General features: G+C 45.7%; 1 protein-coding gene across 3 annotated transcripts in view; it reads left to right on the top strand.

The window, feature by feature from the left end:
- Positions 1-21,306, top strand: part of LOC110188251 (rho guanine nucleotide exchange factor 17) — a 29,446-nt gene extending 8,140 nt beyond the window's left edge. Inside the window, exons 2-17 of one of the 3 annotated variants that reach the window (XM_020957924.2) lie at positions 4,664-4,836; positions 4,901-6,585; positions 8,477-10,662; positions 11,052-11,649; positions 15,848-16,108; positions 16,190-16,380; positions 16,447-16,892; positions 16,960-17,182; positions 17,255-17,346; positions 17,412-18,082; positions 18,145-18,296; positions 18,364-18,431; positions 18,489-18,631; positions 18,695-18,816; positions 18,881-19,222; positions 19,279-21,306. In XM_020957924.2, the coding sequence (XP_020813583.2) occupies positions 4,770-4,836; positions 4,901-6,585; positions 8,477-10,662; positions 11,052-11,649; positions 15,848-16,108; positions 16,190-16,380; positions 16,447-16,892; positions 16,960-17,182; positions 17,255-17,346; positions 17,412-18,082; positions 18,145-18,296; positions 18,364-18,431; positions 18,489-18,631; positions 18,695-18,816; positions 18,881-19,222; positions 19,279-19,438 (7,407 nt within the window). In that variant the 5' untranslated portion in view covers positions 4,664-4,769 and the 3' untranslated portion in view covers positions 19,439-21,306. Of the gene's footprint in view, positions 1-4,663; positions 4,837-4,900; positions 6,586-8,476; positions 10,663-11,051; positions 11,650-13,073; positions 13,419-15,026; positions 15,750-15,847; positions 16,109-16,189; positions 16,381-16,446; positions 16,893-16,959; positions 17,183-17,254; positions 17,347-17,411; positions 18,083-18,144; positions 18,297-18,363; positions 18,432-18,488; positions 18,632-18,694; positions 18,817-18,880; positions 19,223-19,278 lie in introns of those variants that run through there. The other 2 variants (XM_086831796.1, XM_086831795.1) reach the window with 2 other exon arrangements.
- Positions 21,307-21,537: the final 231 nt, after the last annotated feature.

The following is a 21,537-nucleotide window of genomic DNA, read 5'->3' as shown; positions in this document are numbered from 1 at the left end:
AATGCAGCTGGAATTACGCGTCTCGCCTCGCCCCAAGAGCTAATTTTTCTCCGCCTTCTTCTCGCCGCGAGCCTCGAGGTGTGGGTTACGATTTTGTGGTTTCTATGGATGCTCGTGCGTTGTTGTGCACACTGGGGGAAAATCAAGGTATCTAAGAACTATTACAGCTAACAAAATATAGCAAATTATTGGTTGCTTTCGATATCTGTTTCGGAGATGCAGGTTTCTTGAAAGGTTTGTGGTAAAAGGCTTAAATAAGTTGTATCGTTATTGTTAAAACAATCTTAAATGACAATAAAAACTACAGATACATGTTCTTGTAACTTAATTCTTAAATCGCATTTAAAAATATGCATTAATTTTCCTACAATTGTTATAGTTTCTAGTAAAAGATACTTTACCATTACTTGTTTTATCTTTGAATTCATACTTGGCAGATTTTAGTACATCATAACGTTTTGTGTCTTCTTTTGATAATTTTCCAGTTTGAATAGAGTATCTAAATTGTCATCAAATGGCGTGCTTTGTACTCTTTCTTTTCCCTCAGTGTACTCAGTATTTCTACGCCCATATAGACTAGAATTATTCCCTAACTACTAGTGTGTGCTCTGTATCAAGTGTCTCGCAATTGCTGCTCTCATTCGCTGGTCTTGAACCGAACTAAACTTGAACCGAAAGATACAGTTTCAAGCCCGGCTCCTAGCCACATTGATGAGGTAGGTGTGACTGAGAGAATCGTTTGATTCGCAATTTAAAGAGACGGACAAGGTCTCTGGGCCGCGCCACTCTTGGATTCGATTCAAGTCCAAGTTCAGCAAAGCCTCGACGGGGCGGTGTCGCCCACTGCCAGGGATGAGGAATATAACATACATAGCTTCCTCCGGAGATGAAATGCGTATGCATTTCGGTTCGTTTTTTGTTTTGTTGTATTTAAAGGGATCCGATGGTGGATGGTCTCCTAATCTCATCACGCACTTGGAGTGCTGGAGGTGTTGCTGATATGCCGCTGAAAAGCTGTGCAGATTAATCATAAAGTCCATAACAAAGAAGTTTTGCATGCGGAGTGGGAAGTGGCAAGCGGCAAGTGGCACGTGAGGAGGGGGCATGTGGCATGGATCACGGATCACAGCTCGGGGATCCCGCTGTCACTTGTCAGTCAAAGTGGGTCGGGGCGGAGGGCCTATGGCCCATGAAATAGTTATGAAAAAGAGCATACAAAAATAGGTGTTACCCGGGGGGCGAAGAGTCGGCGCGCGTTGTCAGGCTTAATTGTTATTATTGTTCGCGGATGGGGAGATGATGCTGGATACGGGATGCTGGATGCTGGATGCTAGATGACTCGCAGGGGGGATTGCTTCTGCAGCTGACAGCGAAATGTTCGCAACATGTCAAAACTTTTATGGTTTTTTAATGGTTCTCCCCCATTATAGATTCGGACTCGAGAGTATGATTTTAATTGAATTTTTGTTTATTTATGAGTGGCGGCAAACTATTTATAATGTATCACCACTGATCGCTTCCCAATGCCCCTCAAGTGGGCTTTAATTCTTCTACTCTTTTGGTTTGGATGGAGGGGGACTTACATCTTGTTTAACGTCGTATCTCTGCCTCTGACTTTTGATTGCTGACGCTCTTGGCCAGATCTTTTGCTATCTGTCGCCCCGTTGTTATCTGGCCAGGTATTCCATTTGCAAACACTCGAAAAACTTGTATATTTATTAAGAAGCTGGCGTACACCAAAAAGAATTCACAGGCCCAGACTCAGGGATTTCTCGGGGACAGTGTTTTTTGCTCTGGCCAAACAATAGATAAGCTGTGAAATCAGCTGCGCCGCGGCCTTGAGTCGCATCTAATTACGCGCCTCAGATGTGGTAGTTATAGATACAGATGCATCTGTATCGGCATCTGCATCTGTAGGCATTTGTATCTGCATCTGCTTTCTACTGGAGCTGTGCAAATCAAGCTTGTGCCTCTTGTGTCGCGTCTGCCGTCTGGCTGATAAGCTGGCTTCGACTGGCCAGTTTAGAGCGCGTATTTATAGACCGCATTTAGAGATCTCTGTGCATCTGCATTCCTGAGTGATTACGCTGCGAAAAGATACATTTGTAGCCGATGGACTACACCCCAGAAATCTCAACTAAAAAATGTCTTACACAAAATCCGATGTACACACAAGCATCTCTATATACATATACAAATGTTTGTACAGAAAGTTTCATAAATATAAAAAAATATCTGGGGATGAGTAAGAGTTGAAATAATAAACACATTTCTCGCTTTGACAGCTCTCAAAAGCATTTGAATATTTCGTGGATTTGCTTTTAAGAGAGAAAAGTCATTCCATTTCTATTTCATTAATTTTGAAATCATATTGCTTGTTTGTTATTAATATAAGGTATTTAAATAATATTTATTTAGCATATCTTTTAGTTATAGTTATGCTACGCACTGTTCGTACACGACACTGCAATTGTTTCGCCACGAGCATCTTTTACTGAAAAGATTCTTCGGTATTCCTCTGGTGGAAAATAAATACAAATATATTTTTGGTCGCCTGGCGAAATGATGATATTTTTGGGGACAAATGTGTGACTGACTCCCAACGAGCGTGAGATATTTACACCTCAAAAAGTGTTACGCTTTCTTCTCCACTATGCTTGCCTTTTTTCCTGATTTAATCCATTTTGCTTATCATATCGAAATGAGGTTGTAGCCCATGCAAATCTCATTCCAAACAATGCCTGCCTGTTGGCAAACTCCTGCCAGCAAAAAGTGGAGACGTCTCCGGCTTGTGCAACATGCTCTGCTGTTTGTTCGACATCAATTAAGATTATAGGAAAGCCACTTGTTTAAAATGTAGAAGAAAAAAACAACTAACAACAAAAACGAAAACACCATAGCGAGCCAAAGAAAAAGACTGAAAAGTCCACTGAAACAAAAGCCTGGCCAAGTCGGGTGGGTAACCAATCCCCGAAAGACAATGGACACTGCTGTGGATGCAACAAAAAACGGAGAAAAACCAACTAAACATATTTAATGACAGCTAACCGAGAGTGGCAGCAGGAAAGTAGGGGGATAAGTGTATGGGAGTGGGGACTTTGGGAGAGCTTGGACCATGTCATGGTCATGGCTTGGCTAGCAGCTCTGTGCTAAAAATTCGCATGCGTAACACTCGGGTTCCGTTCGAGGAAATCGAAAGGTGGCATATCTCTTGACTGAAAGTGGCAAAAATTGTGATTTTTCTACCATTTAAGGCATTTGGAATGTTTTAATTATGATTATGGAAAATTAAAGCCTTACAAACTGGCATTCGGTAGGATTTATAATGGGGTTAATACTATTTAACATAGAGACTAATTGAATGAACACTTTGATACCAAAACATATGCTTCTTTTATTGTTATAATTGGATAATTAAAGAGCCTTTCAGAGCTAGTGAATACTCTTGATGTTCTCATATATTCATGTGATGAAAACAGAGACATAGAAAAACCATAAAATGCCTGAAAATGCTTAGGCAGAATGTGGCCGATGAAACAGTACGTTGCGAAAGAGAAAGGCTGCATAAAATCAGTAAAAAAAGATTTATGCTTATTATTTTCTATCTTAAGCATTAATCTTTAAATATTATTAATATTATTTATTATTTTCATTATTATTATTATTTTCATTATTATTATTTATTTTCAATTAAAAATATTTAGATGTAAGAATAAAAATTAAGGGTTTTCTACAAATCTAAATACATTTTTCCCCTTTAAAACATCAATCATTTTTCCAAAAGTTTCCCATTCCGCCTGATGTTTTAATAAAAGGCATCCATCTGCGTTTTATAATATCGAATTTTACTGTATTCCCCAATCGTATTGAAGATGAAGTATGCGCTGCACCAGATAAAAATAGATCGACGGTGTGCCTTATATTTGAGGCACTGAACTTTACTGTGAGTACACTCGACCGAATTGGACTGTCATCAGATTGCCACAAAGATTCCCTGATGGGTAGAATAATGCCTGAGGCTCCCCAAGGCTTCATTAAATACGATATCTCCACTAGAGCCAGATATGAGGGTATCCCGATGAGGACCAAGAATGGAAACACTTTCAAGAGGTGAAGGATTGAGACGAAAGTAGAGCATTTTAATTTGCATGAAAGTTTAAAGTTCAATGCTTGTGGCATGCTTTTGGGCGAACATTTGGAATATCCTAAAATATATAATGACTCAAGGGGTATATAAGACCCTAGGGCATTCTGAATATAAATGAAAAAGCATGTATTTTTATCCACTCTTGGGACCCAGTAATCTTGGCTATATTAGTTACTTAATAAGATATACTTTACTAACAGTAATATAAGATATCAATATTTATTTGTTTATTATTCTTGGGCTACTTACCTAATAACAAGTGAAGCAAGGTTATTTATCTGTATGAAAACTTTAGTTGTTTTTCTTCCAGCCATTTCTACGCCACTGTTTGTAGCTAAACTTATCTTAAGAAGTGTAAAATCATATATGCATGTCAGGTTTATATGTTATTGTTTAGCTTATCAGAAGATATAAATTTCCACCGATAGCTAAATCAAACTGCACCCACTGCGTACTCTAAATTGGTTTCTTTATATTACATTTTTGCTTTAAATAATTTACAAAACTATTTCACAGAAACTCCAGTGATCTGAGGATCAACGCACACCTAACTCAATCGCTGGAAGCTGACCAAGTGGCCAGGAGGAGGGCCAAGAGCAGTCGCTTGATCTCGTGCTGCTGCATGCGCCACTCCACGCGGACATTGGACAGCGAAGTTGTCCAGCTTGGAGAGGTGGAAACAGTCATTGGTAAGATCAGGGAAAGGTGAACATTCCATGAGCATTCACTTACACCTACCTCCACACCCCACAGCAGGTGATCTTCAACAGGTGCCACATCGTCCGCCCCTGAAGCTGTCCAGCTCCTTGCCGAGCACGCCCCAATTGGGACAACGGGTGGTGCGCGGACGTGGCTACAAGAAGCTGTCGTGGAATGAAGAGCTACAGCGCCAGCCAGGCGAAGCCACAATGATTACCCAGGGCCAGGAGGCCAGGGGTGGTCCCCAGTTGACCTATCACCACCACAACAGCAACATCAACAATAATAATACTAATAACAATAATAACATAAATAATAATAACAACAACGAGGATGAGTATGATCCCATTGCCAAATATTTTGCCAACACGCAGCAGCAGCAGCAGCAGCAACATCTTCATCATCTTCAGACGGAGCAACAGCATCGAAAGCTATCTCCTGGCATCGGCACAAAAAGCTCACGGATTCTATGCGAGAATTGCTGTGGCGAGAGGCAACAAGTTGGCAGCTCCATGGACCGCCGCCAAGAGCAGCATCATCAGCGGCAACAGCTGCCGTTTGGGGACTGCGATTCAGTGTCCGATTTGTCGTCGTTTCGCTTTGTCTTCGATGGGGAGGAAGTCGATGCCACCCCGAGGCGCGTATTAGTCGATGCCCATTATGAGGATGATGCCGCTGACGAACTCGATGACGTTGCGCGGCGGCCGGTTATAGAAATAGAAAACCATCGGAATACATCAACAACGAAATCGGAACAATCAACACGACAGCAGCAGCAGCGGCCAACAACAGCAGCAACAGCAACAGCAAAAGCATCAAGAGGAGCAACAGAAACGACTGAGGCGTCATCGCCAGTGTTGTCCCTGTCATCTGAAATCAGCGACGAGTCACCAGCAATTTGTTGTTATACAATTGACAAAAAACTGTCACAGCATCCGCAGCAACAGCAGCAGCATCTACAACACCTACATCAGCAGCCAGGAGCTCTGCAGCACTACAACTCCTGTGCCACCGTTAGCTATCGAAGCTATAGGCACCCATTGCCACCCCCGCCAGTGCCACCCAAGCCGCGTACCTGCTCCGAGTCCCTGGTCAGCGATGAGCCAGCGGTGAAGACCCGTCGCCTGGTCAGCCAGCAGTCACCACGCATTTATCCTGCACATGGAAGCAACTGTTGCATCCGCAAGGGTATTCCACCGCCGTACTCCTTTTTCGAGGGGAATAACAACAATAATAACTACAACTGTCGGTTTGGATCGAACGGGGAGTGCTCCTCCCTGGCCTTGTTAAGGGGGCCACGATCCCTTTGCTACGATCGCCACGGGCGCCTGACCTTCGACTCGGAACCGGATCCGGAAGTCGATCGGAGTTTGACGAACGGAGTCGTACACAAGTCGGTCAGTGAATCGCGTTTGCATGTGCCGCCACTGCCGTCGGGTCAGCCTAGTGAACAGTTTTATTACGGCGAACCCAAAGTCACCTATGATCCGTATACCGATCTGGCGCGTGTGACCGCGAATGTGATCAATCAGGAGAGAAGTGATCGAGAAAATTCGTTTTCCCTGCCCCTACAGCAGCATCGTGTATGCAATGCCCATGTCCAATTGAATCCGATATATCCTCAAACGAACCAGAATTTGACTCACAATCAAATCCAGCCTAAGCGAAATAATTTACACCTGCCCTGCCACTGCGAATTCCATGTGGAAGCTCCATCTGAAGTTAACAAGGAAAACGGGGTAAGTCCTGAGGAAGGATTCTGGGTTGTAGGAATTTACAAAAGGAAAGTACTCAGGGCTATACTTTATTATATTATATTAAATCATAAAGATTGAAGGTTACTTATTAAATCTCAGAATGAAAGAAAATTATAATGATTATAATGAAATCTTAGTAAGGAAAAGTTAAGAATATCATTAAGAACTTAAAGATTAAATGATCATCAGATGAAATCATCAATATCCATTGAACCCAGATAGAGTTAAGATAGGGTTGGACTCCATTATGGAATATCCGAAATAGAGAGAATACCAACCTCAAGCACATCGATTATAGATGTATGTATATTTGAATTCACTATAACTCAATGGCCACCATTCATCACACCAACTGTCAGGGAGTGCAATTTTCAGCCATAAACCTTTTGTTTTGATCGATTTTATTGATCCCATATATCATATAGTTACTCGTACGTTTGATTTTCCTTCAATGGGGGAAAAAGATCTCTCTCCGTGATAGTAGTTGGGCCAGAGAATGGATGGATGATTGGATGGATGGATGTATGGATGGATGGGCACCACCTAAATCGCACGTTCTGCCGCTCAATCTGAGAGATCGGGAGACTGTGGGGATTTGCGGTGTGCATTTGTGTTGGCTTGCGAGAATTCTTCTCACCGCCAGAGATATCTTTGCTAGTATTGCTCTACTTTTGTGTTATTTGTACGATTCTTTTAATGCATACACTGGGAGAAAGCAGTCTAAAGATTAATAATAAAAGGCATGATTATATTTATTAGTAAAATGTTAATGAAGTCAATCAAAGAAGATCATGAAAGGTATATCATATATGTAATGCCTTAAAAGAAAGGGTATTAAGACCAATTTATCTTCAGTTTACTTACGAGGGCTAGTATTTTAAATTGAGCAACTTCTCTGGTATATTAGTTATGCTAAGATATGTATTGGATTATTATCATACCGTAAACCTATCTTGATATATAGGATCCTATGGAGAAAATTAATATTCAACCCAATTTCGGCCAGTGCATTGTAAGTTGGCCTATCCGCTCATTCATTCCCAGTCATAGCCGAAAGATCTCTTTTATTTTTTGTATGTTCTACCTACATACATACAGACATACGTATATATCTATATGTATTGGGATTTAAATATGTATGTCTGTATGTGGTATACGTACTTTTATATATGCGGCAGAGATCTGTTGTTTATACTAAAAATATCACTGTGTGCGTATGTATACACAAATCAGCTATATATATTCATATATATATATATATATATAGAGAGAGAGAGAGCAACGTTGGCTGGTTTTACATTGTGTTTTTCCCGCCACGGAGCCCGCTCATCTCGTCCCTCGGTTCTCGGACATTGGTTGTTTTTGGCCGGGGATGTGGTGAGGTGTGTGTCATTGTGCAGTGAATATGGGCTATAATGACGCTGGGAATGATGAGGCGCCTAATATAATCATGCTGGCTGGGTTCCGGATGTGGGAATACATAATGCTCATGCTCATTCCAATTAGCATTCCAATCCCATTGCCCAGGCCCAGAGATCATCCTTTGGGATAGCGAATTCTCCCACTGCCACTGCCACTGTCCATTGCCCATTGATATTACACATACGCCGCGTTGACGTTGACTCAATGTTTGCTGCTTTAGTGTATCGAACTGAATCGCCAAGCGATTTGTTTGTTTTTCTTCGGTGAGAGGGGGCATGGGAGTGGGTGAAGGCGAGGGCTAGGGGGAATGGAATCACACGTACGCCCACTGCTAGTCCATAAAAAGATACGGGGCGGGATGGGGCTTAGGGATCGGAATCGGAATTGGGGATCCGCAGATGAATAATAAACGTTTAACTGGAATTATACCTCTCTTTCCTCTTACGTTCAGCACACAATGGAGAAACGACGTAATACCCTGGACCGTTTTCAGCGCCTTGGCTTTGGGCGCAAATCCTCGCCAGCGGCCCCCGCCTCCACATCCTCCTCCGGGGCTTCCACTTCCGGTCCGGAGAAGCAGCGCAAGACCTCTGAGCGCTCGGAGCGTCTCCGGGAGCTGACCGAACTGCTGAGGGGTGGCGGCAGCGGTGGGGGCAGCAGCTCCCGCGCCTCCTCAACTCCCACACCGCCGCCTCCTCCGCCCCCGCCAGTGCCGCCACCTAGGAAGCCACGTGCCTCCTCCGCTCTGGAGCGCCAGGATACGGGCGCTAGTCAGACCTCGGAATCGGAGGCGGGCAGTAGCACTCACCTGAGAGCTGAAGACGCCACACGGCCTCTTCACAGCGGTGGCAGTGCGGGTGGAGGAGGAGGCATAAGCACTGCCGCCCGCCTATTTGCCTCACTGCGGCCGAACACGAGTCTCTCCAACCTGGAGGCCCTCATGTTGAGCAACCGCGAGAAGTCCAAGTCCCCGCCCCCACCTGCGCAGCAGAATCAGCATCCGAGGCAGCAGCGTAGATGCGTAGATGCGTCGGCCACTGGCAGTGCCAGTTTCGAGAGCACGGCGCTAACATCGCAGTCGGAATCGCGCAGCCCCCAGAAGGCAGCCCCCTTTCGTTCCGTCTCGTTTTCGCAGATCGACTGCAAGTCCACGCTGAGCGCCCTGCGGGATCGGTTGAGGCGCGACAAGGCCATCGAGGCACCCAGTCCCAGTCCCACGCACTCCAGGGAGGAGGATACGGCACTGGGCAGGATTCCCACGGATCCCGGCTGGGTCCACATACCGTTAAAGAGGACGGAGCTAAGCATCAACCTAAACTACGGGCAAGAGAAGTCACTGGACCACGACGCCATTCAGGAGGAGGACATCTTCAGCAACGAGCTAGCGGCGAGTGGCAGCTCGGGAATTCTCTTCCCGACAGCCACCGCCAGCAGTGTTATAGCCGCCCACGCCACCATGGAATCGCTGACGGATACCATTCAGTCGGAGAGCGACTGCCTGATTCGCGAGGAAGTACAGCCGGCCCTGGAGATTACGCCACCTGCCTCGTCTGTGAGCGGCAGTGCACCCAACTTGGCCACCCTAATGGAAGAGCAGGTACCACTGGAGGCGCCGCCGGATAACTTCCTGCAGACAGCCACCACCTGTGAGATCCCAGTGCCAGTGTACGAGTGTGCCGCCCAGGAATGGCTGGAGACCCCTGCCCAAGAATGGGTGGAGGTGGCTCCCGAAGAGTTCGGCATTGTGCCAGAGACCATTCAGCCACCCATCCCGCACGCCGCCTGCAAGGTGTCTCAAACGCAGTCCACTTTAACCACGGCTGTTAGAAGCGATTTGGTGCCCACCATCTCCGTGAGTCGCTCGTCAGAGGAGGGCGACGAGTTGGCCAAGATCGAGGATGTGCCGCAAGTGAAAGTGGCGACCACGGCCAGAAATCCACCACTGGAGCAGCACCGCAAGCAATATAGCCACGATGACCTTGACCTGGCCAACGTGGACCTCAGGAGCTCTCTGGAGGCCATAGCCACGCCGCGTCACAGCACGGACGAGAGGCAACGAAGGCACCTGGATAAGTCCACCAAGCGCAAGGGGATGTACATAGATAATGCCGACTGGCAGGCGCCCACAGAGCCATCGCCACATCGTGGTCTGGCTCTGGACATTAATGTGGCCAATTTAAATGCCATCAAACCGGAATCTCCGGATCCTAGCACGCCTTCCGCCTCACAGATGTACATTAGTAGCCCCCAGAGCTCCTACTCCTTCGAACTCAACACTCCGGAGCTGGAAAAGGGTTCACCTTCCTGGGGCAGCGGAGGATTGGGTCGCGACAAGGCCCAGCTGCTGAGCAACTTTAGCTGTCACAGCAGTGAGGAGAAGGACGACGCCTCCAATCGAAGCTTTAGCTACCTGCGCTCTGACTCCACCTCGGACAACGAGTGCGATCGGGCCGCCAGGGAGCGGGAACGGGAGCGGATCACCTCAAGTCCCACGCCCAGTAGTGGTGACTACGACTACAAGCGTTTCTCGAAGCGACCACTTCGGGGTCCCTACGGCCAGATGCTCGAGGCGGAGATGAAGAAGCCCAACAGGATGCACTTTGAGGAGATTCTCGAGGAACTCCGTGAGACGGACAGGTGAGTGTATCAAATCAAACGAGTGTAATAAATCAAACATAAAGTGATATATAGTAACTCTTAAAACATTTCATATATTAGTTATCATCACGTTCTTATTTAAACTAATAGGTCAGAAACTCATTTACCTAAGAAAAATTATATCGATATTCGGCTTTTTAATGATTCCTCTTGTTTGTGCAATGTCACATACTATATAAAAATGGTTTATGTTTTCTGCATCTGTAATTTCAAGTAATTTATTGCCATTCTAAGGCCGGTCATTAAATACATTTGAATAAATATGTCTTTGGCTGCAAAAATAAACGAGTACAATTTGGATTACAAGCTAAGAGAAACAGCAATGTTGTTATTTTAGACAACAAGCTAAACTTGCTTCCCTTTTTCAGCTTGCACCTGCGAGGATCAGTTCCTGGTGGGGCATCCAGTGGATCCAGTGGCGGATCATCCCGCAACCTTCCGCAGTACTCCAACTCGATGCGGGTGCGCAAATCGAGCGCCTTTCTGCCGGTGCCATCCCACGCCCGTGCGGCCTCTACGCCCTCACAGCTGGAGCACGGCAGCAAGGCCATCACTGCGGCCACCGCCCAGATCTCTGTGTCCGCCAAGAACCTAACCGAGGCGGAACTGGGTCAGCAGCAGCTGCATCACATGAAGCGCGCCGCCTCAGAGGCTCCGGCTCCCAAGTCGCATCACAGCAAGCGCAGCCAGTCGATGAGCACGGAGCGTCCCAGCCAGCTGCATCACCATCACAGTCACGGCCACAGTCACGGTGGCCACGGTCACAGTCACGGCCACCATCACACCGCCAAGCGAAGTCCAGATGATAAGTCCAAGGATAAGGGATCTGCTGCGACCGCTGGGGGATCGGGACGATCCGGAGAAAGTGGCAAGGCCGGCCTGAAGCCTACGCCCGCTCTGCTGGCCGAGCTGCTCAAGGGATCCAGCGAGAATATGATCTCCGAACAACGGAAGAAGACTATAGCGGTAAGTAACACTTAGTTCTTATTTAAAATATGATAAGCAGAAAAACCCACAACAAGATATTTTCGCATTGAAGTAGACGTCTCAGCTAGATTTGTATGATATATGAATTAAGAATTCACAGTTGACCTTTTTCAGGCAAACAAAAGTTTGGAATTCCATCTTCTGTACTGTGATATAAGTTAAAGTTTTGTGCTTGGTCTTTTTACAATTTTAAATGTTAAAAAAAAGGTTTGCAATCAAACTAAGCTGTCCCATAAAGTATGCTTCAGAAAAAGGCTAGGAAGGGTCCTCGAAGAAAATTCTCGTTCTCTTTGCACTTCCAAAAAGTTCCAGTTCCAATGGAGAGCGCAATAGCGAAAGCATCAAAGCGATCGTTAGCTTTCCTCCTCTCATTGTTTATCTGCTGACTTGTTGTACACTCTCACAGTCTCTCTCAAAGTTTTTGTTTTGCTTGCTAAGTAGAAATGCATGTCGTGGGTGTGGGAGCCAGCGGCAGAGCAGCGGCAGAAGCAGCGGCGCCATGTGAATTCCGAGGCGCATGCTCCAAACGAAAAAAAAGAAAACGGTGCGCATTGGAAATGTGTGTTAGTGTGTTAGTACCATTTAGTACCATTGGGTTCCCTACGTTCTATTCCGCTCCATTCCAGGCACAGTGGTCGCAGGGTACTATTTTTAGTCAATAGCAGATATGAAGCAAGTGAAACATATTCCCTTCATCTTACACTTTTTAAAAGGAATTATTACGGAAAAATTCTTGTATGAGTTTTTTTTAAGGATTTAGCTTGCTTTAATTAAGTGAAATGTATTTAGGTCACAGGATACACTAATAACTTTCGCTCGTTGATTTTTTTACCAATAAATTGTTTGTTTCTGTAATGTCCTTTACGTGTTCCTTAAATTTATTGGAATAGATCTTGTGGCAAATTCGATTTCTGACACTTGTCGCATGCAAATCGAACTCTTGTTTTCCCTGCGTACTAGGACTCTCTCTATTTTGAGAGCGGCGCATGGCATTCCAACGGTGTAGAAACAGCTGAGACTAGCGCACCACATAGAGTTTTGTGGGGGCGGTGCGAGGAGTGTGTTTACGAGCTGGTTTCCTGCCTCTCGTTTAGCGTTCACATGGATAATTAATGTTTTGCTACAAAGCAGATAAACCCGAAATCTAAAATTTACCAAGCACGTTTCTGATGTACCTTGTAGGTACTGCCTGCCCCCACACACACACAAACTTCTCTCCTACGCTCGGTTTTCCTGGGGTCTGCTATGCTTCCCAAAGCTCTCTCTCGGTCTCTCTTCGCCCACAGTGGGTGGCACGGGTGTCTCTCTGGACTCTTTTTGGGAGTGTGAGTGGAGTGGGGGTGGTGGGGTTGATTTTCATTGCGCTTGGAATATGAAAAATGGAAATTAAGTGTGTATATGGCACAATGGAATGTGTTCGGCGAGTTGAGTGGCGGCGAACAGGAGTGCCACTGTGGCTGCTCTCCCGCGCAGCAGCAGCAGCAGCAGTAGAAGCCGTGGCAGCAGCACCAGCCGCAGCAGCGACTGCGGCAGAGCAGAGAAAGGCTAAAGAGACCACTGTGCGCCGTGTGTTTTAATTCTTATTTGCTTTTCTACGACCATTGTGTGGCGGAATTGTTCATGTTTCGTTCGTTCGTTCGTTGCGTTTGTTATTTATTTTTTGGGAGCCAGGAATCCGCTGCAATCCGTGTAAAAGCAACAAACAAAAGACGGGGCGGCGAGCAAAGACGGAATAATTAAAACGAATCGTAATTTACCAAACGAAAAAATATTTTATCGCTGGAGTGCTGCTATGCTGTGTCTGTTTGTTTCACTTTCCCTGTACGTTTGTGTGTGCGAGTGGCTGTGTTATGTGCGTGGGAAAATGTCTCGAGACTCCGAGATTCGCGAGACATCCATCAAAGCAGAAGAAAAATCACTTTTCATTTTATTCGAATTAAATTTTTCATCTCTGCGAACGGGCGGGCGTGTGTATATGTGTGTATGTATGAATATGTGTACCTGACTGCACAAGGCCAACCTCTTGTTGCGCCGCGTTACGCCAATAATATACATAGAGTGCAAATATAAACTCTCAACTTATCCGCAGTAACCCAGGCGAGTGGGAGCGAGACGGCGACGTTGGAGAGGAGAGAGCAAATCAATTACCTGTCAGCTCTCCGCCATGTGTGTGCGCTGCCGCGTGTGTGTGTATATGTGTGCAATCGTTTCGAAATGTAAAATGGAATTGTGGCTGGATGCAGCGGGTAACGTAACGTAGCGTAACGGTAACTGCCAGCGCCATCTAAACTGCGCACAAATGTATGCTGCACAACGCACAGCCACATACATAACGGTGCAACAAGCTCACCGCCATCATCATCATTATCATCATCGGCGTAACATGGCTGCTTGCGTGTTTGTGTGCGTGATAACATGTTGCTCGCCTGGCCTTTGTCGCTTTCCTAATCAGGCAATTAAATGGCCATAAAGTAAAACGCAACACAGCTGAACAGCCGCTTACCGTGATTCGCAGAAACGAAAACAGAACCGAACAGCAACTGCTGTGCTCACACTGCCGCCTGGCTTTCTTCTCCTATTTCTCCTATTTTCTATTTTTTCCTGCTCTAACCCACGCTTTCGCCTTGTTTTCCTTTGCGCATTATTGGCCTTCAGTCAGCAAAGGCAAACAACAACATGGTCAGTGTCATTATCAAATCACACACAGACACAGCGCACGCACAGACACTTGTGCAGTGCGGGAGATTCGTTGGCCCGGGGGGGACTCCTGTGGTTGGGGAGTGCTCAAGGCTGTCCCTGTGAGCGCGTGTGAGTGCGAGTGAGTGAGTGAGTGAGTGACTCGTGGGCTCTCTAACGTCACATACAGTCGCAAAAATCAAGGTGAATTCCTTTAAAGCTTAGAATCCCTATTAAGGGTCTAGACAGTTAACAACATTTAAAGTTTTCTACTAGAAAAAAGGATAATAAGCTATAAACACGCAAACTATTCCTGAACCAAAAATCCCCCATATTAGAGACCCATTAAAATACTTTTATTTGTATTCCAACATATTTGATAAAAATATTTTACGTTTCCTTGTAAATTTGCGACTCGTGATATGTGATAGTTATAGGTAAAATCATTCATTAACTTTTGTTTTTTCAAGTGCACATGCAGGGCATGTAGAACGTGGGCAAGTGGTTCTCCCACTCGCCGTCTACGCAGGCTGTTCTGCCTGAAAACTTGTGTGAGTGTAAGCGTGTGTGTGTGTGTGGATGCAGATGTTATGTGCAACATCCTCGGCCAGCTGCATTGTGTGGTGGCTGGCAGCGGCTTGTTGCACTTTCAGTCGGCTTGGATTACTTAGCCAGACCAGACGTGGGCTCGTTCTCTTGTTTCTGAAACAACATACAGTATGCTCCAGCGGTGCTCCAGTGCTTCAGTGCAGTGAAACAACCAGTGTGGTGGTGAAACAGTGACAAGAATAGCATAATAAATAAAACACTATAAAATACAACATTCCAACATTCCGAGCATGTCGCACAATCGAGAGAATCTACGGTTAAGCCTGTTGGATCTGCAGGCCACCCTGACGGCGCCCTCCCAAACCGTTGCCGCCGCCCTGCTCCCCCAAGCCCAAAACCAAGCTCAGGCTACCTCCCAGTCCCAGATCCAAGCCCACTCGCAACAGTTGCCAAGTGGCAGCAGCAACACCAGCAACACCAGCAACAGCAGTAACACCCACTCCCAGTCCCAGTCGCTATCCCAAACCCTTTCCCACTCTCACAGCAACAGCAGTAGCAACCTCAGCACCGGCAGTAATAGCCACGGGATTGGAATCGGACACGGACACGGGCTGGGCGGCAGCAGTGTCTCGCAGGCGGTGTCCATGGCCACCACCACGGTGGCGCGGCTGAGCAAGGCGGGATTCGGGGCGGCTGCCGGTTCAGGTGGCGGGGCAGGGAGTGGCTATCAGAACGACAAGTGCGACAGGCTGAAGAAAATGACTTCGATAACCTGCTCCGACTCGGAGGACGACTCCGAGCGGCGGGCGCAGTTCGAGATGAGTAGTAAATGGAATCTGGGCGGCTATGAAGGCGTAAGTCTGGTCGCAATCAACATCAATTTGTACACATTCCAATGCGCATCAATATGTAATCATTGCCCCTTCACCCTTATTCCTTCTTATCCTTGCAGGATACAAGAACCTATGTGGTCCAGGAGATCTATCGCAACGAGCAGACCTACGTGGAGTCCCTACAGACGGTGGTCGTCAAGTATCTAAAAGTGCTGAAGGCTCCGGAACACGCTGGTATGATTGACACCCGCACTGTGGACGAAATCTTTTTCATGGTGCCCGACATCTTGGAGATACACGAAAAGTTTCTGGGTGATCTGAAGCAGCGTCTTGACGACTGGGATGTCCATCAGAAAGTGGGCGATGCCTTCATGGAAACGGTAAAATATAGCTTTGTTAATTGATACAACTTTTAAGGATCCTAAATTATTTATATTATTTTTATATTTATATTTCTTCAGTTCTCTAAGCTAGAGGTCCTGGAGGTATATACATCCTTTGTAAACAACTGCAATCGGGCCAAGAATGCCATACGCTCTATGAAACACCAGCGACCCTCGTTCTCCAAGTTTCTGGAGTCCACAGCCCGGGAGCACAAGGGCAAGCTCACCCTGGACAATCTGCTCATCAAGCCCGTGCAAAAGTTTCCCAAGTGAGTTCCTCCTTTTGAAACCAAATGTCCATTCTTAATATAAACCATATCATTGTTTATTTCCAGTTACGAACTGCTGTTCCAACGATTGATCAAGCATACAGATCACGATCATCCGGACACGAAGCACTTACAGGACGTGCTCAAGCTGGTCCATGACATTCTGGTTCACATTAATTGCAAGGAGCGCGAGATTATGGAGAATGGTCAGCGGGAGGCAACACTTCGGGAATTGGAGGGCGTCATCGAGGGAATTACCGATCTGATAGCACCCGAAAGGCAGTTCTTGCTCTTCGACTTGGTTTCCATGCCATCGGGACAGGGAGCTCGCAAGGATCGTGGCTTCTTCCTGTTCAATGACCTGCTTGTACTCACGAGCATCAAGAAACGAAGTGGCACTATTCGCAAGCCCAATAGCAGCATTTGCCCGGGAACAGTGGCCACAACACTGGACACCAACAAGTACAAGTTCCTCACCAAGATCTCGCTGGACTGTCTGGAGATTGTCAAGTGTGAGTAGATACATATTTGTTTTTCTGGATTTTGGATCTGTAATTTAGGCTTTACTCTGTCCCGCAGCCAAGGACGAAAACATCAAGCGCATTGTCAGCGAAATCGAGACTTTGGCCGACGACTGTAATAAGCTGCAGCAGATGACCGACATTGCCGTTTCCCTCAAGTACCCGCATCAGTATATGGAAGACACCATCCGCGAGCTCCACCGCGAAGTCCAGCGACAGCTCTCCGAGCGCCAGACAAACGACACACAGCTGAATATGCTCGAGCTGACAGTCAGTTCTCCGTAAGTGAAACCAACTCATGCAAATAATTAAGATAATCAAGTAAAATATCTGCTTCTTAATGATTGCTTCAGAAATGGCAACCAGAAGCTGACCGTGGTCTTTAACAAGACGGAGAAGCGCACCCAGTGGGAGGAGGCTTTCAACGAGGCCAAGCAGAAGCTGGGTAAATATTTCCCCTAAAGGCACTTAATAAAATCCTTGTCATACCTTTTGGTGTCCCCCTTACAGCTGCCACGCTGGAACGTCATCCCATCCCCGAGTTCCTTACCTCGATACCCATCCGCAAGACCCGTGCCGGCCTCCAGTTCACCTGTGCGGCGGCCACGTTAAGCGACAATCGGGACGTGTGGGTGTGCAACAGCGATGGCTACGTGGGTCAGGTGTGCATCATGTCCCTGCATCCGGAGCCAAATGTCACAAGTTGCAACGGTGTCTGCAATGCTCGCATCTTGTGCGTGGCCTCTGTGCCGGCTTACAGCTCGGCGGCCTCTAGTCGTAACAGCAGTGGGGAGCAGCCACCCGGTGGTCAGGAGGATAAGGACAAGCGAAATACCCCGCAACCGCCGCAGCAGCAGCAGCAGAGCTACACGCAACAGTTGCGTGACTACCGGAAGAGCATCTCCCCGAGCTTTCAGAGTGCCTCAACGTCGGCGACGGCTACGCCCGAGAAAAAGAAGACCACTCCCACTCCGACACCGGTAGCTGGAGGAGATGCTGCGGATGGCACGACCGCGACCGGCAGTGATACTCAATTGGAACTAAACTTGAGCTCCAGTGAGGATGAGACGGAAGCGGCAGCAGCCACACTTAACGTGGGTGGTGGAAGCACTGGAGCGGGATCTGGTGCAACTCTGTCGGAACGTGTGCCTAGTCCTGCGCCCTCATATCATGGGCATCAGGTGAGATCATGTCAGCTGAAGTTCCATGTCTTCGTATTACCATGTGTGTCATTTTGTTGCAGGATTCAAATCCGGAAGAAGGCGAGAGCAATCAATCAACGATGTGGATAGGCACCGAAGACGGCTGCATCCATGTCTACAATAGCACTGACAATATTCGCATTAAGAAGAATCGCATCAAGATCGAGCACCATTCGGCCGTCTATTCCATTTTGTAAGCAAATCAGAAATATTTGAAATATCCCTAATTAATTAATTATTATGCGATGAATTATTTTAAGGTACCTGGACAATCGAGTGTTTGTGTCATTAGCAAATGGTGATATCTGTGTTTACCTGAGAGATGGTGGTAAGTATTTTCTGTTAAATATGAAAACGATTTGACTAACACTGCCTACTCACTTAGCCACCTCCTGGAATACTTGCTCATCACATTGCCTATCCATTGGCACGGTCACCAGTCCGGTGACCAAGCTATTGAATGTCAATGGCCGCCTTTGGTGCTCCATTCAGGGCATTATCAAAGTCCTGGACGTGGAGACTTTAACGGTATGAAAGCTTATTAAAGTACAAGATTGAGAATTCTAATTACATTTGTTATTGGCTTTTCAGGTCATCAATCAGATACAGATTTCATCGGACTCGAAGCCGATCACAAACATGACAGTCTCGAACAATCATGTGTGGATATCCATACAGAACTCAGCACATATTAAATGTTTCCATTCCAATAGGTAAGTTAACGCTAGATTATCCTATTTCTCTTATAATCCTTTTCTTTATCTATATTATATACAGCCACCAGCTGGTTACCGAAGTTAATCTCGCTCCCGCCGTAAACAAGATGCTCTCCAATTGCGACGAGATCATCCGCCAGCACAAGGCCGCCTGTCTGCGTGTCACCTCGCTCCTTTGCTGTAAGGATCTCATCTGGATCGGCACTAGTGCCGGCGTCCTGCTGACCATTCCGGCTCAGGGTTACGAAAAGGGTGCCATTAATATTGTGCCCACTGGCATTCCCCACGGCCACACAGGCCACGTGCGTTTCCTCACCTTCGTGGAGACCACAGGACTGGAAGGAGCAGCGCCAGGAGCAGGAGGTCGGGATGGTGCCACCAGTGATGAGTACTCAAAGCAGGGGTATGTCAAAAGCTTCAGAAAATCAGAGTGAAGTTAATCAATCCGTTTTCTTACAGCTCCATCAAGCACTCCAAATCCAAGTCGGAGACGAACAATACACTGATCATATCCGGTGGCGACGGCTACGAGGACTTCCGCAACTCCGGAGCCAACTCGCTGAGCGAGATCGCTGGCCGCGAGGACAGCACCAACCATCTATTGATATGGCAAATTTGAAGCAGAAGGCGTAAAAACCGCTGGAGGCTTCTGCTCTCGCGCTGGAAGAACAACAACTAAGGTCACCCAGTGCGTACGAGTGGAAAGCCCGACGGTTTTTATGGGCCAAGCGAAAATCGATAATTGATAAGCAAGATCCTGCAGGATCGGCAGCAGCTGCTAAGCTGGAAATTAGTAGGATTACCTAACAGGACTGACGGACTGAGGGACAAACATAACCGAAGGAATGAATAGTTGAATTATGGATTGCTCGAAGATCGATGTATTTTTTGACTATCGTCCTCCGACTGGCCACTGAATTAGTGCCAAAAAAATAACAAAAGAAATATATATGTACGACTCCTGCGCCAAAATCGATTTGGGAAGCACAAACTGCTCGCCCCTTCAATGTAAATACAGATCGCACCGAGCAGATGCAGATACGAGGACGCTGAGGGAAGGAGATTCCACGATTCCACCAAGGCAAAGAGTACGATAGATATTTTTGTATTGCTTAGCAGGCAGACTAATTGTAAATCTAAATCCTAATCAAGTGTTAAGAGTTCGGTCTAAGTTCGTTTGAATTGAAAAATACAGGTCTAACATAATATAATTCATAAATATATATATAATATGTGTTGACTTACGGCATATACATACATACCTACGCATAGTGTACGAGTTTATCCATCTGAGGTTCGATCCCAGTCCCACGAACCTGGAACCCGGAACCCAGAACCTAGAACCCGAGCGCATTAATCGAATTTATAATCTACAAAAACCACTCAAACTCAAGGGTCATGTCACTTACGTTCGCATGTGGTACGTGCGCGTGCCGAGGATAGGCTTGTAAAAATCGTAATTAATAAGCATCTCCCTATTTTTATTGTATACAATTAATTAATATACATACATATACATTTACATATATATATATATGTACATATATATATAGATATATATAACGATAACTGATTAAATGGCGTTTATAAAGTTTATTATTGTAAAACCTATATTTCATGCAAGAGAATTGAATTTGAAAAATTGCAAATTTTAACATACATACGAGTGATATTCAAGTTTTTGCTAAAGTTTTTTGGGCATGTACAAAACGTTAAACCTACACAACATCTAAACACTACACTTTAACACACACTCACACACAACACTCTTTAAATACATACTTAAATATGCATATATATTTTTTCTAATTGAAATACCTATTTGTAAGTTGTAAGTTGTGCGCACCTCAACCCAAGCGACTCAAGCGATTCGCCAATCGGCGGTCGCTGTCTCAAGCTCGATCATCTGTCTAAGGTAGCAAATTGTAATAATTTAAGTATGAATATTTCTATGTTATAGTCTGGTTGGTTATTAACATTAATCATTGTTCAGTGCAGTATTTCAAGTGTATGCTAAGCCGTTTGCTCTTCCTTCCACCTCCACCTCCAAGTCCCAATCCAACACTAACTAACATAAAACACACCAGAACCACCGAGAGCGGTTTCACCCGGTTTTATCTGAGTGGCGCCAGCACATCCTATGAAATGTATTGCAGGCATTTTTCTCATATATATTCAGTGAACATCTGACAATTGTTATCCTACCTCTGCGAATACCAAGGTGTTAAATATATATACTTATATATATACAATATACTCGAGATATTGCTCTCGCGCTTAAGCCAGGAACAGAAGTGGAAGCCGGAGCCGGAGCCGGAGCCGGAGAGGGAGCTGGAGCAGAAACTGGCGCGAATGAGTAAAAACTCCCTAAAAGAGCTGTAATAATAGAATCTAAAACAATAATTCCCCCCTTTGCCAAGCTGCATTGTAAGGTTCAATAATAAATTGTAAATGTGTTAAAGAAATAAATATATATACATAAATGGAGGCGTGAGTGCATTGTATTATAATTATTTTAACAATATTAAATGGTATATCTACGTGGGAATAGTTTTTGCAGCTTTCAAGTATCTAAACTATAATTTGAATATTAATTTAACTAGTTTATGTTGGTTGTATCTGTTACCATATAATTTATAATCCATCATTTAATTGCTCTGCGCCGCCATTTAGTTTGGATGGTTCGTGGATTTCGATGCGCGCATATTTAATTATTGC

The sequence above is a fragment of the Drosophila serrata genome, unplaced genomic scaffold, assembly GCF_035046125.1.
Source record: "Drosophila serrata isolate PLE 108 unplaced genomic scaffold, ASM3504612v1 contig_241, whole genome shotgun sequence".
NCBI classification, from domain to species: domain Eukaryota; kingdom Metazoa; phylum Arthropoda; class Insecta; order Diptera; family Drosophilidae; genus Drosophila; species Drosophila serrata.
Note: the sequence above shows the minus strand (reverse complement) of the source record. Positions and strands in the feature narration are given on the sequence as shown.